At 33.4% G+C, this 25,700-nt stretch overlaps 1 protein-coding gene across 2 annotated transcripts in view; it reads left to right on the plus strand.

Annotated features, from left to right (window-relative positions):
• Positions 1–25,700, plus strand: part of LOC105327689 (dynactin subunit 1) — a 276,187-nt gene that overhangs the window by 46,822 nt on the left and 203,665 nt on the right. For both annotated transcript variants that reach the window (XM_034473808.2, XM_034473809.2), the window contains exons 5-6: positions 3,480–3,712; positions 13,081–13,308. In XM_034473808.2, the coding sequence (XP_034329699.1) occupies positions 3,480–3,712; positions 13,081–13,308 (461 nt within the window). The remainder of the gene's footprint in view (positions 1–3,479; positions 3,713–13,080; positions 13,309–25,700) is intronic.

Below are 25,700 nucleotides of genomic sequence, written 5' to 3' on the forward strand. Positions count from 1 at the left end.
CTGTACTTCACCAAACTTGCATGGATGGTGTGCCTTGTGATACTGATGCACCAGACAGGCTTGAGTGCTGAATCTGAGCTATAGGTTTCGGATGCTGGAGGAGGTTAAGGTTTTTGGAGCAGGTTAAAGTTTTTGTTGCGGGTGCCCATTGATAGCAATATCTAAGTTACTACTGGTCCTAACTTCACCAAACTTGTATGGATGATGCGTCTTATGATACTGATGCACCTGACAAGCTTGAATGCTGAATCTGAGCAATAGGTTTCGGATGCTGGAAGAGGTTAAGTTTTTTAAAACTGGTTAAAGTTTTTGTTGCAGGTGCCCTCTGATGATTATATCTTAGTTACTACTGGTCCTAACTTCACCAAACTTGTATGGATGGTGCGTCTTATGATACTGATGCACCTGACAAGCTTGAATGCTGAATCTTAGCAATAGGTTTCGGATGCTGGAGGAGGTTAAGGTTTTTGGAGCTGGTTAAAGTGTTTGAAACAGGTGCCCTCTGATGATTATATCTTAGTTATTACTTGTCCTAACTTCACCAGACTTCCATGGATGGTGAGTCTTATGATACTGATGCACCAGACAGGCTTGAATGCTGAATCTGAGCCATAGGTTTCGGATGCTGAAGGAGGTTAAGGTTTTTAGAGCTGGTTAAAGTGTTTGAAACAGGTGCCCTCTGATGATGATATCTTAGTTATTACTTGTTCTAACTTCACCAGACTTCCATGAATGGTGCGTCTTATGATACTGATGCACCTGACAGGTTTGAATGCTGAGTCTGAGCCATAGGTTTCAGATGCTGGATATGGTTAAGTTTTTTGGAACAGGTCACATGTTTAATAGATAATAGTACTTTTTCAAACTTGCATAGTTGATTAAACTGTAGTATGAATGAATCACAGAGGAAGCTTCAGATGCAGAGCTTGATCTCCATTATCAAGGATGCTAAAAAATATATCTTAGTTATTACAGGCCCTAACTTCACCAAACTTGAATGGATGGTGTGTCTTATGATACAAACGCACCTGAAAGGCATGGATGTTGAATCTGAGCCATAGGTTGCGGATGCTGGAGCAGGTTAAGGTTTTAATTGCTAGTGCCTTCTGATGATGATATCTTAGTTATTACTGGTCTGAACTTCACCAAACTTGCATGGAGATGCGTCTTATGTATACTGATGCACCTGACAGGCTTGAATGCTGAATCTGAGCCATAGGTTTCGGATGCTGGATGAGGTTTAGTTTTTTTTGGAACAGGTCACATGTTTTATAGATGATAGCTTGCATAGTTGATTTAACTATATTATAAATGAAACGCAGAGGTTGCTTCAGATGCAGAGCCTGATCTCCATTATCAAGGATCCTAAAGAAATCTCCTACCTCACTCAAACCTGCTCGATAGGTAGATGTGTTTGTTGATAAATGATATAACATGATTCCTATGATATAGTATTGTATGGTATGAAACAATATTGTTTAATATGATACAATATAATATCATATGTAATATTATAAAAAGTTATATGATACGATATCATATTGTAAAAAAAAATTGATATTTTATGTTATGATATTGTATCATAATATCGTTATGTATAGTATTGTATATTATGATACAATATTGTATAATATTATATTGTGTTATTAATTTATTATTTAATCACATGATACTATAACATAAGATATTGCAAAATATAATATTGTATCCTATGATACTATATTGTATATTCTATAATATTGTATCATACAAATTTGTATAATATGATATAAGTTTCTGTAAAAAAGAATTATATCACATGAAATTGTATAATATGATACTGTTATATTATATAATATCGTATCATACGATATTGTATAATATGATATATTAGCACATCACATGAAATTGTATTGTATGATATTGTAAAATATATTATTGTATCATATGATACAATATGTATAATATGATATTGTATTATATAATATTTTACTTTATCACATAATATTGTATCATTTGATATGAAACAATGTTGTATCAAATAATATTGTATCATATGATACAATATCATATTATGTATCAAAAATGATACAGTATCATACAATATCATACTATATTATACAATATAATATCATATGTTTCAATGTTATGATGTATTATGTAATATGATATTGTAATATAATACCATATTGTTTTATATATTATGATATTGTATTATTTGATCAAATACAATAATGTTTAACACAATACAATGTCATATCATACATTACAATATCATATCTCATCATTGTTTATTATGGTATTTTATTGTATTATATGATATATGTTGTAAATATGATAGGATGCAATATTTAATTTTATATTATTGTATTGATTAACATATGAACATATGATTATCATACAATTTTTTAACAGATGATATACGATATTGTGTCAAAACAGAATCCATGAATATCCAAGATCATAAAGTATGATTTTCATATAAATTGATAAAGGTGGTCTCATAAAGGTGAAGTCTCATAAGGGTGATGCTCCGTCTCGGTGAGCTTAGTAATCTGTGATTACCTATGTTTTACTAAAAGAATAAGAGAAAATGTCTCAATAATTTCCGAACAACCCTTGTATATGTTAAGAACAAAAATACATCATTTTTATCAACAAATCCATTTAATTTAACCCAGACAAGAACTACATGTTTCTATGTTATTTATAAATAAAATATTGTAATATCATTTGATAAGGTCGACATAAAAATCTGTGTTTTGTAATAAATTTAACTGTGCATTATGTCTTGAAAAATAAATAAAAAATACAATTTCATAAAAGGACCCATAACTGTCTCTCATTATTTTCTTAATATAAAATTTGAAAAGTTGTAAATTTTGCTTTAAAAAAAATGCTAAGCTTGATTAAATTAACAGTCTTGTATAAATATTGTTAATATTTACATTTGCAAATATGATTCCTCATATGAACCTATAGAATAGTGAAAACGTTCAATTCAATATGAACTTTTTCATAATGTCACAATGATCATGGCACGTGCTTATCGCTTGGATTATTGTAAACATAAAATCTTTGTAATTTTAACAATTCTGAACAATTTGTCATTTTAAAACGTAAATAAACAGCAATGTTAAATAGTTCACCGCGATATGAAGTTGGTTGGTATGTGATCAAATCTACTGATGAGAAACCCTTTGGGCTTCACAGGATTTGATCACATGACCAACCAACTTCATATCCCTGTGAACTTTTTAAATTGCTGTTTATTTCTTAAATATGTATATAAACAATTATTTAAGATGTGGCTTATGAGCCTCTTGTTTCTATTGTATTATAATTCTGGGAGCTTGTGTTTACCCCTGTTTTTGCAGCTGTCCAATCTGTCACCTGTAGCCATCCAAATTTTAATTGATTTTTTTTTTAATGTTTTTTAATGTTAAATTTTGTTTTGCTTGAACTGCAGTTACTAATGATACATAACCTCTTTCCTACAGGTACTGAAAATTTGACAGATTTGAGTGGTACTCCAAAAAAGGCCCCCAGTGTACCCTCTGATCTTTCTAAAATAGCTAGTGGAACAGGTTTATCTACACCTAAAGGTCGTGGTTCAATATCCAAACTACCAGGGCCAAAATCTGGACGTGACAGCAGTAGCCGTGAATCAACACCAAGTGATGAGAACTTGGCAGGATCACACAGAGGGAAAGCAAAGGCAGAAGAAAAAAAGGTACTGAAAAAATACTTGTGGGAAAAATCAGGTCGTGTCAAAGTAAGACCTTGAACATGAAAATATTTTACAATACAGTGATGATTCTTTTCCGATATTTAGCAGAATTCCGCTAATTTGAATCGAATCCGATATTTATAAGTACTCTCCGATATTTCAGTTCTTATTTTTTTCCGATCAATTTCTGTTTTTGTCAGTTTTGAAAAAGATTAAGTTGTTTTGTCCGTGATCTTGTCTGCATCAGCCAGACATTTGCTTTTATATCCTAGTAAGGTAAATGCAAATGTCAGGGATCGAGAATTCCTTGTCAAAATGGCGTGGTTTATCCTGCCAGGCCATGATGTCAAACTTGTAGACAGAAGTGTTAAAAATGCCTGGAAATGGCATTGGCTATCGTGACAAGTTGAGGAGGAAAAAATATCAGACAATATTTGAACATTGAACCTGAAATAGCTAGATGGGAAAAGGTTGTCTTAACAATGTCATATTTCTTAATTGTGGACAGTTGAATCAAAATGAACATTATGGAAAAACATCACATATATATCTGTACAAAGAAAACAAAGAATTACAGTAAAATGATGATGTTCATTTTAGGGGGCCAATTAAGGCCCATATCAAATGTAGTCCTTATGTGAATAACTGTATGGCAGTTGAAAAAAAATAAAAATAAAGTTGTAAACCAGGAGCTGACAAATCTGATTGCCCGATGCCTGGGGCAAGTGATTTTTCCGATCAGCAAGTAAAAATTAGGGTGGGACTTGCCCGTGGGCAAGTGAGTTTTTAACTCTGGCATATGTACTGAAAAGGAAAGTACCATATTTTGCGGAAAATAAGATGCACTTTTTTCAAAAATATCTTCACGATCTAAGGGTGCTTAAAGTATACACCAATATAGGCTTTTGACATTTTTTTTCTTGGTACAGCACTGGCTATCATCATTAAAGCTGCTTGGTCCGATTTTATATCAAATTTTATGCACGCTTTTAAACAATGGCTATGCTAAGTATATGTATAATAATAGACATTGCAGTAGTTTTACCCGTCAATTATGCCAAATTTCAATGAAGAAAAATACGTACAAAATTTGCTAACAAAACAATCGACATTAAAAGGTACCGCGTTATTTCGCCTCATGTTAAATTTCACCCCTGACGACGAGACGGGTATGGTTGTATTACGAATTTTACATCGCTTTAAATAAAGGTCGAAATGATCAGACAAATTACAAATAAACATGTGTACGTTTTCTTCGCTAATATTTCCAAAGCCTGCTTTCTTTGCAATGGATGCATAGCATGCGGGTTGAATAACCCCAATCATTCGGGGTACGAAACCAAGCGGTTTCCTTTTCTAAACATTCCCGTGATGCATTTTGGTTTGTTTTTTCGTTTGCCCAAAGAGAAATTATTTTTATTTACTTTGAATATTTCTAATTTTGAAAGGAGACTGATTCTGTTGGTGTAAATAGGAGAAAGTCCATATCTTTCTAAGATAAATGATTTGTATGAAAAAAATTTTGATACTGTAATTACAAAAAAATCGGACCAAGCAGCTTTAAATAAAATTCTCACTTCTGTTCTTCAGTACTACATACTGGTCTTGTGTTTATCGTATTCTTGTAATTTTTAAAAATAATATAATCTTTGTTAGAGCTTTTAATTGCAAAAACTATAATCTGTTAACAGATAAATACTTATAAAATGGCAATTTATCATAAATTTTAGCTGTTTATTCTATGTTCAACTTCTTTGAGCTGTGTTTACCGTCTCCATGTACTCTGCCATAACTGATGCTGAAAAAAGACAAGTGCCTGTTATCACTCGCTAATCATTATCATTGCCTAAAGCTTTTTAAAAATATTAGGCATAATATGATTAGATATCATAGTTTAAACTAAACAACTCGCTGATGATTCATTTTACTTTTATTTTTAACACCTCTGTGGCCTTATTGAAACCACGGTTGTGAACACGTGTGCGCTTGTCACGTATTATCTCAGACATTCACTTATTAAGGCCAGCATTTTTTTATTTTTAGGTTTACGAACCACAAAATGATAAAGTTCCGTAGGAGGAGGAAATAAAAAAAAAAAAAAATCTCTTTTGACCTAAAATTTTTTTACTTTTAGGTTCACGAACCACAAAATTGTAAAGTTCTGTAGGAGAAAAAAAAACTTTTATGACATCATCTTTATTCTAATATTAATATAATGAATGACAACTTCATGATAGTGGTGTGTAACTGCATCAAGTGTAGCATGTGAAAAGTATGTCATCTGTGTAACATATCTCTGAAATAGTACAATAGAATATTAGACATACAGCTTTGATATTACATGTACATATAGCAATGTCAGGGGTGTGCAATTACTAGTATTTAATTATTAATATACAAAATATTTATTACTTTCATGTTTTCTGCAGTTAAAAAATATTCAACTTCATTGATCTCTCACATTTTTTTTTACAATATTGGTTTGGGTGTTTATATGTGAGAAAACTCAAACATAACATTGTGAATGTGAACAGACTCTATAAAATCACTGCAACTATATGTGTGCATGTATTTTATCCTGTTGAATTTCCATGTACAAAGTACAACTATGCAATTAATTATGTAATGGTAAATTTAAATTGAAAATAACGGAAAATGCACAAACAATAATATGATTTTTTTTTTAATTCACTAGGCAGGTCACTTTAAAATGTGTTCATGAGAATAGTTACTGCAGAATATCTCTAATACATCTCTCTCTCTCTCTCTCTCTCTCTCTCTCTCTCTTTAAAATTAATTTTTAAAAAAGCCAATGAATACATATGCCAATTCAACACAAAAAGAAAGGGAATCATTTTACAGTGATGTACTTGAAAACAGCTGCACAGGTAACTATCGAAGCCATGTTCAGTGAGGTGTGACTATCTCGTCTAGCCACTGGTCAACACTGTCGGTAAAACTTCTAAGTATGAAACTTACAGCAGAGTGTTTGTAGAAGCTTCTCTGAAGAATGTAGCACGAGAAAAAGATGCGTAAGAAATTTTTAGGCTAACATGACACAAAAAGAGCAGATTTTATGCCTCTGTGATAATAATGACGATACACTTTTCCTACTAGAAAAAATTTGCTGTCGGGGAGAAAAAAAAGATCTTTTTTGTAATTTTATTTTTTTTCTAAAAACTCAGAAAACCGAGCGGCGGGTTTGTAAACCTAAAAATAAAAAAATGCTGGCCTAAGGTAAAAAAAAATTATTAAGGTAGTCCTATACTCGGCACTAAATGGGCTCAATCATTAAAAGCTTAGCTTTAAATGATAAATATACATTCTAGCAATACATATACAAAAGAAAATATGCATGTTTACATGCTAGTTTGTTTATTATCACCTCTCAGACGGGTGTACCCCCTTGCGAAAATCATTGACAATTATGAAATTTACCAGACGTCCGTTTTTCCTAAAAATAATTACCAATTTTGGGAAAATTAGAACTGAACATACAAAATAGAGTATAAATATTTATTTAAGCCATATCTCATCAATAATTTTGCGCAATTTTTTGTTAGTAAGTACGCTTTATGGACCTGATGTATCAAAATAGAATACAAAAAATGCAATGCTAGTATCGCGTTTGGTAATTTTTTTTACTATTTTATGGACTCAAACTTAAATTCATGGTGTTTATTCTATAGATTGACATCTTAGAAAAAAGATTTTGTAAAATAAATTATATGTTGACGGATTACTTTTCACGCTATGAGCTCTAAACCAAGCAGACCCTGACGAAAAAATCCGTAAAAATCACATTTTGCTACAGTTTTCTGCCTTGATCTGTCAACAATGTTAGATATCGTTTAAACATTAATTAATTGACGATTTAATAAATTCGAAATAGCTTCTGTTTCTAAATGTAAACCGGTTTTAGTAAAAGAAAAATAAAATGGGGGGGGGGGGGGGGGGGCATCAAAACAAAGAAGATATAAGCATACCTGAGATCCCGGTTAATCAGAAACTTCGTTTTTCATTTTACTTTAACAGAATCGAGTTTCTCAACATTAATCATTTCTATCTCTCATAGAATACATATATTACCGTTCTAATTGCTTATTATTGCCATTGTTTACAACAGCGATGTAGAGCAAAATCAATACCTGGTATCTAAAACGCTTTGTAAAAGTCGAACCAATATTGTAAAATCCGTATGATGACGTAGTGCGATACTCGGACTACTTTAAAACACCCAAAACTGTAAATAAAATGTTTTGTTTTTTTAACCTTTGTAACAAATCCAATTAAATATCAATACATAAAGTGTTGATTTTTAGCTCACCTGAGCTGAAAGCTCAAGTGAGCTTTTCTGATCACATTTTGTCGTCCGTCTGTCCCACTGTCCGTCTGTCCATCTGTCTGTAAACTTTTCACATTTTGAACATCTTCTCAAGAACCACTTAGCCAATTCAACCAAACTTGGCACAAAGCATCCTTAGCCTAAGATGATTCAAAGTTGTGAAAATTAAGGATCATGCCTTTTTGCAAAGGGAGATAATTAGGAATTTATAAAAATTTTCAAGAAATTTTCAAAAATCTTCTTCTCACGAACCATATGACCAGGAAAGCTGAAACTTGTGTGGAAGCATCCTCAGGTAGTGTAGATTCAAAGTTGTGAAAATCATGACCCCCGGAGGTAGGGTGGGGCAACAATGGGGGGTCAAAGTTTAACACAGTATTATATAGAGTAAATCTTTAAAAATCTTCCTCTCAGAAACTAATCAGCCAGGAAAGCTGAAACTTGTGTGGAAGCATCCTCAGTTAGTGTAGATTCAAAGTTGTGAAAATCATGACCCCAAGGGGTAGGGTGGGGCCACAATGGGGGGGGGTCAAAATTTTACATTGGAATATATAGAGTAAATCTTTAAAAATCTTTTTCTCAAAAACTAATCAGCCAGGAAAGCTGAAACTTGTGTGGAAGCATCATCAGGTAGTGTAGATTCAAAGTTGTGAAAATAATGACACCATCGGGAGTAGGGTGGTGCCACAATGAATGGGGGGGGGGGGGGTCAAAGTTTTACATAGGAATATGTAGAGTAAATCTTTTAAAAATCTTCTTCTCAGAAACTAATCAGCCAGATGATTCTTTATAATTGTTAAGACTTTGGCCCCAGGACAATTCTTCGGCCTCACAAGAAGGTTCAGAGTTTGATGTAGGTTTATATCCCATATATAAACAATTGTTAAGGATCTTTTTGAGAACTGCAATAGTTCAATCCACACGTCGCAAAAGTTGTTCCTCTTTGCGGGGTCAACCCAAAGGTCAAAAGGGAAAAAACAACTTTTGCCTTCTTTATGCAACCAAATATTTGGACGTCCTGTGAAGAAATCTCTTGGAATTTCATTTATTCCTTCGATGTGTGGGTTGCCCCAACTTGGGGCAATAAAATTCACAGCGGGAGCAGATTTTTAATGTCAAATGACGAAGTTACAACCCTTCAAACTACAAAGGCTACTGTGAGAAATATATGGGGTTTTCCCCAAAGATGGCGGCCAAGGGACATAACTTTTGTAAAATGTGGATTGGTCTATTCTCAACATGTGATATGACTATAAAATCATCCTGTTAGAAAAGGGACTAATGATTATAAACATAAGAATATCTAGGGGTAAAAATGGATTTTATTTATACAGGATCTGCATGTATTATTGTACATTGTCCAGATAGTTTGTATTATGACTCCATTAAACTGATTTTATCATTCCTCAGGTGAGCGATGTGGCCCATGGACCTTTTGTTATAACTTCAATGCCTTTTCTTTTATAGAGTGGATCTGAAATCCATATTTTTGGTATAGTCTAAATGCGGTTAAATGGAATTAATTGAAACTGATTATACTTTTAAATGTAAAAGAAAACCCAACCCATTTTGTAGCCCAACAATTGAACGTTTTAGAAAAATAATGCAAGTCTGTAAATTCGTGGCCAACGTCTCATAAAGCATTTAAACAACACACTTTGGTGGGAATAAAATGGCTCAGTGGTTAGAGCACTAGACATTAGGTAACTTTATAGAACATAGGATACCACCAAAAATTTAGGAATCATTATTTTTTTCTTATCATTTTTTGAAAAATTTCAAACTGAATGTAGTTAGAAATTACCCTTTTGTAAACTTGTATTATAACATATCAAATATATTTAATTGAAAAAAGTGTTAAATTTGAAGTTGTATTTTACGACTAAACCAAATGGGCAGTTGTAACGGAAAATCATCTTTGTAGACATTTGTTGTTTTTTAATAAAGATGAAAATAATGGGTGGGCCTTGGTACAATAGAGCGACATGCCTGCCAATACATTGATTTGAATTATAGCTCTTTAACATACAACATTTTGCAGTGAAGTTTATTCTTCAATCAAGTTAGTAAGGATATGAAACGTCATACGAAATGAATTCATGCCTGGTAAATGACAATGGTTTATAATGGAGAAGGCCAATTAAATTTTTCAATGTTTTTAATTTGAGGAAATTCGAATTGAGCGCATTCATTCTAGTGCATTGAGGTTCACTTTTCTTCTTTCACATATAGGATTTTAAAAAATAAAATACAATAACTAGTAAGTAGTGGATGGAGAAAATGTACCTTGATGCTCTCATGTATTTAAATCTTTTTATAAAGTGATGGAGGGGCTAAAACAAAGGGAACTGGAAGTTCACCGTGAACAACTGAAAATTTAGTATTTATACTGCATATAATCTTATTTTTGGTAAAAATCATATTCCATAAAGGTAAATATGTCAAAGATTAAGTACATGTATATGCTAAAATAAGTGTAGAATTCGGATATTCATTTTTGGTTAATCTACTGAGGGGCTACATGGCACAATATCCCTTGAATGACCATTTAAAGCCAGTGTTGCTCAGGTGAGCGATGTGGCCCATTTGGCCTCTTGTTAGAGCTGGTTAAAGTTTTTTGAGCAGGTGCCCTCTGATGATTATATCTTAGTTACTACTGGTCCTAACTTCACTAAACTTGCATGGATATGATACTTATGATACTTAATTATGATACTGATGCACCTGACAGGCTTGAACGTTTCAATGTTTTTAATTTGAGGATACTATGTCATATCACATAATGCATCATTTAAACAATAAAATGCTTTATTTGCATTTATTATTTTTAATTTTTCCTGCAATGATTGCTACCTTCATAACCCGCATGAATCATCAAAGAAAGCATTTTATTGTTTATATTAACATCTTTCTTTAACTAATTAATAAACTGATTATGAAAAGTTAGTAAAATTCACTAAATTACTGTTAATGTACAAAAGTACGTTAGCGAAAAGAAACAGCCAAATCGTCTCCTGTGAGACTTTGAGTCTGGCATTGTCATGATTATTTCGTGCAGTCCGGGATTTTACTAAGGTCGCTGTAGGTTCAGACCAATTGATAAACAGGGCGTGTCAATTTCAATCCTGTCACTTTCAGCCACTGTAGATTTCGACCAATCGATAAATTGGGCGTGTATATTTCAGTCTGGCTGTTTCTATAGAGCTATGAATTAGCTATAAGTTTCTGTAAGAAATAAAGGAAATTATGCTTGGTAGATGTAAATATTCAACAATGATTTCCTTCCGACTTTATGATTATAACTCATGTTCTGGCGTTCAGAGTTTCTTTCCCTCGCTGTCGTATTATTTTTGTTACAAGATAAATTCTTAATATATTTTTAAGTGGGTTTTCCAACGGAAAAATCCGGTTATTAAAATGGTGAAAATGGCGGGCGGGCGGCTGCCAAAAGGTACCCTCATTGTACAGATAACTCCTCCTACAGTTTTCAAGATAGGAAGTTGTTCATTTGCAGATCAATTGTACATATATCAGAGGTGTGCATATTGCTAGGATTTTGATTTCCGATAATTTATGAAAAAAATACCAGCTTTTGAACTTTTTTTGGCAAAATATTGCATATAGGGTACCCTCATTGTACGGATAATAGATTATCATGTTTGCCAGGTTTTTTTTTTTCCCTTTTTTTTTTTTCGACCTACCGACCCAATTTTTTAAATAAAAAATCCGTAATCAAAATTAAAATTTTTATCGCCTTAATAAATATTTTACAAAACGTGTTAAAATTTTGCCAAACCTTTTGGTGCTAATTTTCGACCTTGGGCGAGCTTCGGCGCCTTGCACATTTTCCACAGTGTCAAATACAGAGGATCATCTACAGACATCAATCTACATATTGTTTTTATTACCATTAGTTTCGGAGGAGTTACGTGGACAAAATAGCCCTTAAAAATTCACAAATTCTTGAAAATATCAAAATGGAAGTGACGTCATCAGCTTAAAATTTTATACTAGCAAGCACGTTAAATGCTCTATCAGCCAAGTAAATTTCGTGAAAATTAATCAAATAGTTTTTGAGTGGTATAGCGCTCGAAAAATGTCAGAGGAAAAATAATAGAAAATAATAATAAAAAGAAACCGTAAAATAACAAGAGGGTCTTCCATTGGAAACGGAAGACCCTTAAAATTTCAAAGAGCTTAAATGCAGTTTATACAAACATTTATGTGCTAAAAATTTGAATATGTGACATACATTATAAGGTATGAGTGTGCATTTTTTGAAACTCCTCCATTTTATATCATGTGTAGACAAGTATTAATTAAATTGAACTGTATGCATTAACTTCGCTTCTTTTACAATTATAACTGAAATGGCTTGATTTGATCAGCGACACTGTGTTTGAAACATGATAACATTACTACCGCGTAGATGAATCTCAAATAAATTTTAGAAATAAAACTCTTAAACCTATGGATCACATGAACAAATTTTCAGGGTAGGTTAATAAATTTTAGAAATAAAACTCTTAAACCTATGGATCACATGAACAAATTTTCAGGGCAGGTTTTCTCACAAGCATTATATCTGCGACATTCCTTAATTGAGAAATGTTGTATGGAAATTTATTTTATAATTTTTAACTTTCCTTTTATTATGTGTCAAAAACCATTATGTTTCAATTATTTTAAATATTTTAATTAAGGAAAATCACATTTGCACCATTTGAAATTAGCCTTGCAGAAGTATTTATATTTATGTTCTTTTAGGACAGTTCTAATTACATGTATACCCCTGCTCCGAAGGAGAAGGGGGTATACTGTTTTACCCCTGTGTCTGTGTCTGTCTGCCAACTACCTGTTAAATGACGACTTTGTTTATTTTGCATATTCACTAGTGAGCATTGGCTCACAGATATCTTGTTTTATCTGAATACCAAGGCAAGATTTCAAAGTGATCAATACAGGCATGATTTAACAAAGATTGTTAGCAATGGATGACAATTTTGATTATTTTTTTTTATTTCAGACAGACTCCATACCAGACCTGTCCTCAATGACCAGATCCCTGGACAGCTCACTGACAGGTGCTGGGCCAGAGGATAAGTTCTCCAGCGTACAACAATTACAGGAGATGGAGGGATTGCGTGCAGAGATCAGGGATCTAAATGAGAAACTGGAAACACTGAAAATAAAGAGGGCAGAGGATAAAGTCAAACTTAAGGAATTTGAGAAAGCAAAGATACAACTGCAGCAGGTTCTTTAAAATTCTTTTTGATTGCAATTAGGATTATGTGTTTTATTCACAAGGCTTTATATAATTTTGTTTCAATCACAATGAAAAAGCAGCTATACTTTAATTGGTTTAATCAATATTTGCTGAACACCAATTTTTATGACTTTTGTTGTTCAGTCAATCCAGAAAAAGAAATAATCATTAGATAACAAATTCTGATAAAGTGTTACAGTAAAACACGGTTATAGCGAACAAGCTTATAATGAATTGACGCTTACAGCAAAGTGATTTTCATTCCCCGTGACTTTATTTCATGTTGTAAACTTGACGGATATAACGAATTACGCTTATAACGAAGTAAAATTGTCCGTTCCTGGGACTTCGTTATAAGCGTGTTTTACTGTATATTGATTGGACCATTTTCACAAATTAATGTATCCTTGAAAATGTGAACATTACCAAAACCATGAAAATTGATGTCCAGGCCCCGAAGTTATAAAACTTTCTTGAGTATTATCTCATACTCCAAATCGTACTCCATGCTCCAAATCTTACACGCTCTCAAGGTATTGAGGTTATAAACCTATTTCATACTTGTACTCTGGCTGAGTACAAAACAGCGATTTTCTGAGTAAGCTATGGAGCTGTCTCGAAGTCATACTCAAAACATATGATCAAAGAAAATGTAGTGCAAGCATAATTATTATAATGTTCAATACTGTAATGTTATTTTGTTATACAGTATAATCTAATCATAATTTCGTGTAAATAAATTAAAAAAGGAAAGTGTTTACCATTTAATCAATGGAATACATGTACAGCCTACTCCGGATATATTGAAATTCAGGGGACCATGCAAATTATTTCGATATATCCGTATTTCAATATAAGCGAAATTGACTGACGTGAAGCCGCCAATTTTGAAAGTTCAATCCCGATGTAAGCATAGAAAACCAAACCCGAACAAATTATTTGGTCATCATTTATTTATTACAGTGAAAAGATTACATGGAATATTAGTCCTTGAAAGTTTGATTAAAATTATATCCGTAAGTTTTGTAAGTTTCATTTTGTTACTTTATTAATATAATCTTTAACCTCATCATAATCTCCAGTTGCATTCTTTTACGTTTTAGAGAAAAATCACCAGACTCAAACGCTTCAAATACTGCTGAACGCTGCTTGTATATCATCGTAAGTGTACTCGCGATAATCTCAAAATCCTTAGCTATTTTGAATTTAGGCTTTGTCCTTTTATCAATAGCCATAACTAGCTCATATTTAGTGCCCGAAGATAAGTTTTTCTTTTCCATGGGGTTTCCTTATTACGTCTAGCCTTAATACCTCCGTATACGTAAAAAAAAAAAAATCCACTGTGAATAAATTTTACTATTTAAAAGAAGTATAAAAACGCACATGATAAGAACTTATCAATTCACACCTTTGTATATCAACCAGTCAGTCTGCATGGCATCAACCATGACGACAGCCTCCAGGGAGTACTTCAATATAACCATTATAAAAACAACTAATTATCACCTACTAGACTTTGACCCATGCGTGCACGGGTTGACATTGCATATCGGACATTTACGAAATAGGTACATCGACACACCTTATTATTGACATTTACAAAACAAAGATATAAGCCTACAATTATGCTATTAATTTCACTACACCTTCCTTAGTTTGATTAATCTAACTGTGTCTCAGAAAAAGGCACTCATCACAGTTAAAATGCCTCCCACATACCCGTAATGTCGCAGCAAAATTGCAGAATTGCTCCGGAACGATTTTGGAGAAAGTTAATGAAGTTGCCTTGAAATTAACAGTCAAATTCATCACAAGAAACCTTTTTGAGACTGCAAATGCCTTTCAACTAAAAATTTTAATCCAAGCTATTTTAGAATGAAAGATTCACCAACGTTCACGTATTTTCTTCATAAAATTGGGTCCGTAGGACATATTATTCATTTTTACGATAAAACATATTCTATCTTCACTCTCCTAACAAATATAATGTAACTTTTTTGCATGTAATCAAATATCTTTTTCATCACGAAGACAAATGTAAGTACTTAGTGGAAATGTATATTTGTTATTTTATAATTTCTCTCATAAGAAATCATTATTATATATGAACAGAATATATAGCTTAAGTCCTGTATTTGTATTTATTCATGCAGATGTGATATTGTGGAAACATAAACTAAAGAGCCCGTTAGCGTGAATATATTGCGCAAGCGCAAGATTGTAAAATCTAAAAGATCCAGGTGATTTCCGAGATTTTTGAGGAATTTTCGTTGATTATGAATTAGTGAAACTTAACTGAGAAAAAAAAAAAAAAATTGGTAATCTTCAAGTACCAATGATGTTTAAAATATATAAAACAAAAGATGGTATTCTTCTGATTTCTCGGTATTACAGACAAAAAATTTGAGTCTATTATTTTAATATAGTCTTATAGATGGGGACCGATCAGTGGCTTTAATACATGTATAAGCGATATTTCAAAATAGCAGATTTCATTATTTCCGTTAAATCAATGCAAAGAAAATGAGAGGGGATTTATTTCTATTTCAAAATAAACGGAATTTCAAAATAAGCGATTTCAATATAAGTGGAGTAAGCTGTATCTATATTCATGAAGGTAAATTTAAGAGTACAGATCAAGAACTGCAACCAAATTATCAAAAAAACTCTTGGATATTTCGATAATGTACATATTTAAATGTATGCACAGAATAATTCTATTGTAATAGCTTGACTTGTAAGAATTCTGTATTTATCCTAGCTGCAGGTCTGTAGCTCCTGGTCTGAAAAAATTCGGATAGACAACCTGGGAGCTGCAGTGCCTCGATCCCATTGTAAAAAACTGCAATTTACAACACACAAAAAATTGTGCTAGTTTTGGACTGATTAACCTTATTCTCACACAAATTCTGGGAAATCAGTGCCATTAAAATTTTCAGGCAATTTACTACTGATAAGTCACTTTACTTGCCTCAGACTATCTCTTAAACATGCTATCCGACCTCAAGATAGGGAGTCGCTATTTTTGCATGTAAACAAACTGCAACACTTCACTTTACAGGGCTGCTGATGGTGTTTAAAAGAATATCAGAGGCAAGTGAAGTGACGATATCTGTAGTAAAATGTCCAAGAAATTTTTTGGAATCAAACATTTGTACAGAATGTGTTTGGAATGAGACTAATCAGTCCAAAATTAGCACAATTTTTTGTGCGCCGTATATCGCAGTTTTTTACTATGGGAGGCACTGTAGCTCCCAGGTCGTCCATCCGAATATTTTCAGACCAGGAGCTACAGACCTGCAGCTATATTTACTCTTACCATCCATTATTTAAAATCACAAAATCAGAGTATCTCTTTTCATTGGATTATTTTGAAGCACTTGCAGGGTCTCATCTTTGAATTTAGTGAGAATGTAATGTAGGTTATAGTTGTTAACATTGCAAAGGATGTAACACTTTTTATTACTTAATCATTTACATGTATTTTGACTGCAGGGTCCCATCTTTGAATTTAGTGAGAATGTAATGTAGGTTATAGTTGTAAACATTGCAAAGGATGAGGACATAAAACAATGTAACACTTTTTATTACTTAATCATTTACATGTATGTTGACCTCGGAAAGGGGAACATTTTATTGAACAAGCAGTGATTATTTCAAAGAGGAGTTTATTAGGGGTGGGGATTAGTTGGGAACCCACTTTCTGTATTAGTATATAAATTTTTGAATTTTATAAATACTTTTTTATAATTCTCGTAAAGCAGCTATCGTTGGCTTTTAAATTACTAAGTTGTAAATTTACTATTCGCTTTTTCCCCTTAGTGTCAATAATGCTTTGAAATACATATATGAGAATTTGAAATAATTTTCCTCATTTTTTCAAAATATCTAAACTGATAAAGATATAAACTGGAAATAAAAGACTAATCAGGAATATATAAGCAAGAAGGAACAAGATGCTGTCATTAGACAGTAATACCTGCACCAAGTGTTTGCCCTTAAATAACACTATTTTGTACCAGAAAGTAAAAATGAAGGCCACATGCAAGTTCAGGTAATATATTTAAAATTTATAATTTTCATAAAGGATGAGATCCCTTCCCATATGATCATACATATGAGCGGCACTTTATGTACAATTTGGGGTTGAACTGTTTGCATGTGAGTTTTAAGTTAATTAACATTTCATGTCATAGAAAGTATAATGGTCTATATAACAAAATTAAATTATGCTCCCTTCCCTTGGTGGTTGCCTGCTTTAGATTTGCTTCTGTGTCCCTAGATGTACATCATCGTGCGCACGGATTTTGAGAAGGGGTGGGAGTGAGGGGTCCAGACCCTCCTCCCCCATGAAAATTCTTTTATATCAATAATAAAATCACAAAAAAATACACGTCGGAGCCAAATTTCCTTACAGACATGTAAACGCTCTAACGCTTCACTGTAAGGTAACATTGTTTTGGGGGAAAATATCATATTTACACCTTATTGTTTATTTCAATAGTGACTTTTCATCACAGTATGCAGGTGTCCTGTACCACCTGAAAGCTGAAATGTATGCTTCACATAGTTATTTACCTAATAAAATAGTGCAAGGGGTTTTGAAGAATATGTCATAAAAGTACATGTATGTTACAAATAACTGCTCTTTGTCTGAAGTAACGTACACAACACAGGTCTGCAGGTTGCATTAGCAGTACTAGTTTTACCCAGCTCTTTGGTTAGATACTGTAGATTCCTTATTTTACGCAAGCATTTAATTCCACAATTCAATGATGTTCCATCACAGCGCGAGAACATAAAATCGTGAAAGCTGAAATTTTATCATATTTTCATGTGGTTAATATATATGTCCAAAAATTAAAAGCAAGGTTTTAAAATTCGCAAGATGGGCTTCTCGCGATTTTAAGCGGATATTATTCCTCACGGTTAATTAGGAATTTACAGTAGGTTTCACGTGGTGTATATACTGGTTTGTGTTTTCCATATGCAGAAAAGGTTTAAATTAGTTAACATGCATAAACGCTTCTTTTGTGGTGATCAGCTTAAGATTCATATTGTGCTCTAATTGGATCATCATTATGATGTTGACCAATATAGGTATTAGCATAATACATGTATAGTAGCACAATATTATGATACACCGGTATGTACATAAGTATTACTTTCACTTTCTAAATAAGTGATCTCCCTTTGCCAGCATACTGTATCATTACTTTTAATATAATCATTGTTACCTATCATATCATATTTGTACAGTTTCTGCCATTTTTAATTGCAAAAATTATTGTTTCATTTGTCAGACGTACACTGTTGTGTAGACCCCATATTAACCCTGTGACAATTTTGTATTAAATTTGTGTATTACATGTAAGTAAGCGTAGAGACTTATCATGTTTATATGAGTTATAATAGGAAGGAAAGGTCGCGCACGCGCTTTCTTTTTAGGTCACCTGAGGAAACTCAGGGGACATCCGTTTTTGTTCGTCGTCGTGCGTTAACAATTTTACATTTTTAACTTCTTCTTAAAAACTACTATGCTAATTGTTACCTTTTTTGGTGTGAGGCATCTCTATAGTAAGAGGAATCTGAATTGTGAAATTCATGGCTCTACCACCCCCAGGGCACCACAGGTGGGGCCAAATATGCAAAAAAAAAAAGCCAAAGAACAGGGGCGTACAAGGTGTTGCATTTTCAAATGTCATAAATATGTGTTTCATTTGTCAGCTAACATCATTTGTTATCTGAAGTTTATTTTGGCAAAAAAAATGCGCTAGTTGGTATTGTAAATATATCAAATATAGGGTTTGAAAACTAGCAACTTTGCGTTCTTTTGTATTAAACTTATTAAACTACCGAAGTAATTTGTATTTTTTCTTGTGCATGGGTCTGTTCTCCATCCTAGAAATACTTTTGATTTGATTTATCTATAAAAATGGAGTCTTGACCCATTATATGTGATTTTTATGATTTTACAAAAATCTGTCTCACTGTATAAATATTATCAAAGTTTATGATTTTTTATATGGAAAGGATATGTTTCCCCGTAGCGCCGTGGAAGAGTTGATGGGTTTTAAATATTTCTTTTAATCTCAGAGGGTGTTCGAATCTCATCATTTTCGTTCTATATTTTTAAAAAAAAATTTTTCAAATAGTTCCTAAATTAATTTATTTTACCGTATTTTTCGGGGCGTATGTCGATGTGGGGCATAGGCCGAATTGCTAATTTTTAGACAAAATTCAAGAAAAATCCTTAGACTAGCCTAATTAGGGGATAAGCCGATTTTCAATCGATGATTACTATAATGAAAGTATGACCGCTGATTAAGAAAGTCACCGTATTCAGTATATACTTTCAGAATATCGATGTAGAAAGTCAAAAGAGTAATTAAAGTTATTAAATTTGCTTAACATATATATTTCAAGCAATTTTTAAAAATTAATCTGTGTTTTGTGGCTGTTTGGTCTCTTCCGTATTCGTCGGTGTATCGTTGTGTATCGTAATTTTACATAGTGTAAATTTAATTGCAACACCAACCTCCGTGGTTCTGTCTGGTAGAACTAAGTATAATATTTTACCAAACCTTTTATATTTTATTAATACCTTATTGCTAAATCTCATTTAATCAAGTTATACTTTGAAAGCTACTTGTAAAAACGAAATACCAAACATTTGTGTTCTTTCCATTAATTAAATAAATAGTGACTTGTCGTTATGCAGAGAAGTTGTAATGTTAAAAACACAGTTAATGCAATGAAGTGTAACGGTGTTCACTAGGCTACGTGCCCCCAGGCTGTGTTTCAGTCACGGGTTTCACACCTTTGTATATACACACGACACCAGAATACCGTTATTTCATCCAACAGAAAATTAATTGTAAAAACACATAGCATTTGATTTATTCTACACCCAAGACCAGTGATTCCTACGAACGCAGACATGAAGAATTCACCAAAATTCTGTCTTATTACATTCTACCCGGTTTCGTTTTCTTTTTTACTACGCAATAATAGTTTCCAGGGTTCATACACGAACGTGGGAAAAAAATTCTTTTGGTTGGGATTGTAAAGAAATACCTTGTACAGTACTGTACATTTTATTACTCACGATGTCATTACAAAAATTATCAACGGGACAACTATCGAACAATAGTTCAAACGGATGGAAAAAAACCAACCCTCATAATAAATTGCTACAACAGTACAACGGATAAAAACAGTTGATTTTATATTTTACTGTTAAATTTTTTTAACCTTGAGTCTAAGAATAGCCGATCCCGGGGGATAGGCCGGGGCTCGCTCATCGGAGGAAAAAAATACCGGCCTATGCCCCGAAAAATACGGTAGATATCAAGTAAAACTACCGTACTTTATTTAATAGGATTTTTGAAAAATCATATGAAATACAATGCACATCAAAACTGCGGGCCTAAATGTTTATACCCTCTAGTGTATATAATGCCAATACCAAGATCGTACGGGTGTGTGGTTTGCAAAAATCAGCTTAAAGGAAAAAACAAGAGAAAAGTAAGCCCAAATGTATCTCTATTGTTACAACAGAAAGGAATACGTACGGATACATATTCTTTGATTTGCAATAATTGTAGACTGCGATTTTGTAGTAAACAGATTGCCACGTTCAACGTTGATGATATACAGGGTGTGACAAATGAGCGAAGATAAATGTACCGTCTAGAACCAGAATGACCCTGTTAGAAATGGGATCAGAAAACAATTGTTTTGAAATGTCGGTTGTGTGGTTTTCGACAACTTCTTCACGAGTGATATGGTTAAAACCAATGTTTTCAGGTACAAAATCACGCAAAAGAGCCAGTTGAGTGCTTTTAATGATATGGCTAACAACTCGTTTATTCTTAAACGCACACAATGTTGCAATTACTGCGTTTGAAAGACCAGTTCTTAGTTGAAATAGAAGGATACAAATTGCATTTCTTGATGATCTCAATTTTGTACTTAGCAAAGAGTGGACAGATTTCACGAGATTGTCAAAGTCAGATGTTGTTAAGCCAATCAATGTCTGAAGATCGTCATCATTAAGATCAGAGTCATCAAAATTCAAGCGATTTCTCCCTACTTTAACTACATGCTCTCTAACATTACACAACCTGAAGCAGCATACCACTTTAGAGGCCAACTTGTCAAAGTGCGTGACCAAAGTACACTGGGTCGTAGAGGTAGTTAATGGCCGGTTAAAAAAGTTGAAGTTTCTGGACCGTGTCGTTCCAAACAGCCACATACCATACATACTTGGGGATTTCGTGCGAATCGTGGCCAGTCTCCTCAACAAATATAAACCGCCTATAAAAATTAACGATGACGGAGACAATAATCTGGCAAGAACCATGCGACTTGCGTGTTCATCAGTTGAAAATCCAGTCGAGAAAAGTGTGTTAGAAAATCCTTCTCTCAGATTTCAGCTATTGATGCTCGGATCTTCAGGTTGACTTCCCTGTTCTCTACCTTGATCATCTTAGAAACCTCACATTTGGTATTTATCAGCTTAAACAAGCATCTAGATACACCGATGAACATTTAACTGGGGGTGACTATCACATTCACTTATCTACAGCAGAACCAGACATTCTGCATGCACGTATCCAGTCTCGCCATGTTGCTAGCAAGCAATATAACCTTTGGAAACTGTATTCCCCTACCGAAATCTAGGGATGGTACTGCCAGTGTAAAGGAGGGACTAGGACCGTCGGATGTTGTGCACACGTCTGTTCCGTAATTTGGTTTTTAAGCTATGCAAGACATTAACAGTATGCACCAAAAGCTGACAAATATTCGCAGTCATTACGTAATGCATCGACCAATGACAAAACTTACGAAATTAAAGTGAAATAACTGGTTAGAAAAACAATTGAATGCACAATTGATCTTTATGTTAACTTGTTATGGGCAAAGTTTCAATGTGGGTAAAAACTGAATACATGGTTATGATGTCCACATACTCCTCTACCTAAATTGTGAAATTGTGAAATTCATGGCCCCTGGGTAAGGGGTTCAGGACATGGGGGGGGGGAGGGGCAAATATGACCATATAGTGTTATGCATATACAGTGGAGCCTCACTTATCCGGACACTTTTGTCCCCAGGCCAAATTGTCCGGATAGGTGAAGCGTCCGGATATCTGAATTGTGATATTTACCTTTAATATTTATGGAAACATAACTCATTAATTAATTATACAATTAAATATTTTATTTTGATAGCCATAAGCACTACAAAAAAGTTTAGATTTTTTTTAAATTAACAAAACAAAATATTGTTAAAACATTATTTAAGGTATGTTTTTTTCCACAGGAAACCAAGCACTACATTCTTCAAGGCAGCACATGTACATGTACATAACAATCACTGTATTAAACCGATATTTTAATTACATTCGCATAACAAAGCGAAGAGAAGAAAGTCGGTGTTCCACTTTACACTGACAAATCTTTTTCTTCAAGCTAGCGGTGATCGCAACTCTCGCTCTCTTGGCCAGTGGTGTTGACATGTTTGAAGCTGCTCAACATTTGATGATTGAAAATGGGTGAAAATCTGTATATATTCCCTTATTGATAATTGTCCAAGCTATTTTTTCATTGACAGAACTTACCCAAGCTAATTTTACGTATCCATCTTTCTATAGAGTTAATTGCACCCAAGCGATATTTACAAGTAGCGTGAACACTCATCCACGCCATGTTTGGCATAAATTATTATTACACTGTTAATTGAACACACGATATAAAATTAATGTCGATACCCTGAACATCCCAAGCGGTCTTAATAACTATCGTAAACAGAACTCAAATTATCAAATATTTCATTTCAATTACGTTTTAAAATGAATAGGCGTACGACCGATCTAATCACACTATGATTAATAGAATTTTAATTCAATCAATAGATGACTTTTTAAAACACAAATTAAACAATTTTCATGACATCTAATCAAACAATTACAGTTCATAAGTTAAATGGCGACAATTAAGCATGTCGCATCCATGGTTATCGTAATATCCTCGGGCGAGTACATAGCGTGACACAGGTGCCCCCGATTACCGGACGAAGGCATTGTTTAAAACCAACAACCAGTGTCAGATGTTTTTACACCAATTTGCACTTGTGCATAAAAAACTTTTGTGCCCCCGTTCACTTAAATGTGACCGTCCGCTTAAATGAGGTAAAATTTAAAGGAAAACTGTATTATGTGGTAAAATTTGACCGTCCGGATCCGGAACGCGGAATTCCAGATAAACGAGACAAATTATTGTGTAAAAATTCCGATCCCAATAAAAATTGACTGGAAAGTGAAGCGTCCGGATATCTGGCGTCCGGATATCTGAGGCCCCACTGTACCGTATTTTTCGAAAATTAGGTCGATACGGTTTATTGGGCGAAGGAGGCCGATTTTAGCCAAAAAATGAAAAAAAGTATAAATAGGTCGACTTCGAAGAATTGGTCGAAAATTACTGCTAGTTCTAATGAATAAATGGTTTAATCCAATAACGTTATGATATAGTAGCCTTTAATCTTATTTCACAGTTTTAAACAAAAGGGAAATAAAATGTATTTCTTGAAAACATCGTATTAAGAAAATGTCTGAAATTGCATCACAATTTTCAAACCAATTAGTTCAGTACGACCGGTTTAAGATCGTTTTTTATTACTTCCCTGCCATGTGTACAAACTGGTGTTAACCGGGGGATAGTAACCTAGCCTGGAGGCATGACTACGGTAGCACATGCCACCCTGTGTCTCTGTGTGACTTTTTACTGTGTATATACACACGAGTCAACCTCTGATCTTATTGAAGCCTGCGGGCATGAGTAGCACGTGCCGAGAGTTGAACTGTCTATAAACAAAGCAAGCGCTACCCAGACTAAATTCAGAGACACCTGGCTAAAATTTCATCAAAAGTTTTATATTGAATATACAGAAAAAAAACTTGTTCATGTATTCTATTATGAAAACAAATTGTTTTTTTTTTATTTCTACCCGACGATATTTTTTCCCCGTAATTACCCTTTGTATGGTTCTCATTTTACTTTTACCGCGCGAAATCGATTTCCTGTTTATCGTAAGCACACGATTGCGATCAAAATGCATGACAGCATATAATAATGATCGAAAGATGATTCAGTCAGTGATCTAAGTAAGAAATGTAAGAAGAAATAAATCTATTTACATTTAATTTTGTTTAAATGATAAATTACTACAGTATATTGATTAAAATCCATACGATTTTTACACAGAAATTCAAGCAGTATTATAGTAAACACTCATGATTTTATTGGAGGGTTGCATAAATTTGTGCAAAATTTCATATCAAATTAAAAAAAAAACATAAATTGGGCGAAGCGATGAATAGGGCGAGGTCCACGTGTCATGGACAAAAAGTATCGACCTAATTTCCGAAAAATACGGTAATGTTTTAAAATCTTCTTCTCTATTCTCACACATCTGTATGAAAAACTGACATCATAATTATGTTAACCAGGAAGTCTTCTACTAAAATTTCAAATTTCATGTCCCCTGGAGTATGGGTTTTGATTCTAGTGCAGGGCCAAAGTGGATGTATAGGTGTTGATGCATAAAATGTTTAAAAATTATATTGTTTACTCCCACACACCTGAAAGGAAAACTGAATTCATGATTTTGTAGACCAGATCTTTAAGTTTTTTGCCAAAATTATAGGTTTCATACTTCTTTTTGAAAGATTTTAGGCAGGGAGGTGGTAGTCATTACAATTTTATAATTTTTATACTCCAGAATGAAACCCAATTAAATGAATATATGAGACTCCTCGACAAGTTTGTGTTTGGGATATACTGTAGATTCCTAATTAAACACGAGGAATTAATATCCGCGTAAAATTGCAAAAAGTACCTTTTGCGGATTTTAAAATCTCGCCATTATTTTCTGGGAAATAAAAACAATAAGATATGTGGATAAAAGTCCTGCGTTCTCGATTTTATATTCTCGCGATTTGACTGAAAACAGCGGGATCATGGAATAAAGTTCTTGCGTAATATAAGGAATTTACAGTATGCTACTCAGGTGACCATCAAGACCGTCAAGGCCTCTTGTTTAATGTATTATAATGCATCAAATACAATATAGGCCATGACCCTATGGAATTGTTCTGACCCCATGAAACAGGAAAATGTAAAATATCTTCTAATGTCATTATGATGCATCAAATGGTGTAAAGTACATGACCCCCAGGTGTTGTCTTTAAACCACCCCCTTCCTTTTGAAATAGGAAATGATGATACACTCTATATTTTGATAACTTTTGAGATCCCCATTTCGCAATCACATTTATTCTTGTCTTTGTGCATTAAATGGTATATAGGTTATGCCCC

The sequence above is a fragment of the Magallana gigas genome, chromosome 8 (assembly GCF_963853765.1).
Source record: "Magallana gigas chromosome 8, xbMagGiga1.1, whole genome shotgun sequence".
Classification (NCBI taxonomy): domain Eukaryota; kingdom Metazoa; phylum Mollusca; class Bivalvia; order Ostreida; family Ostreidae; genus Magallana; species Magallana gigas.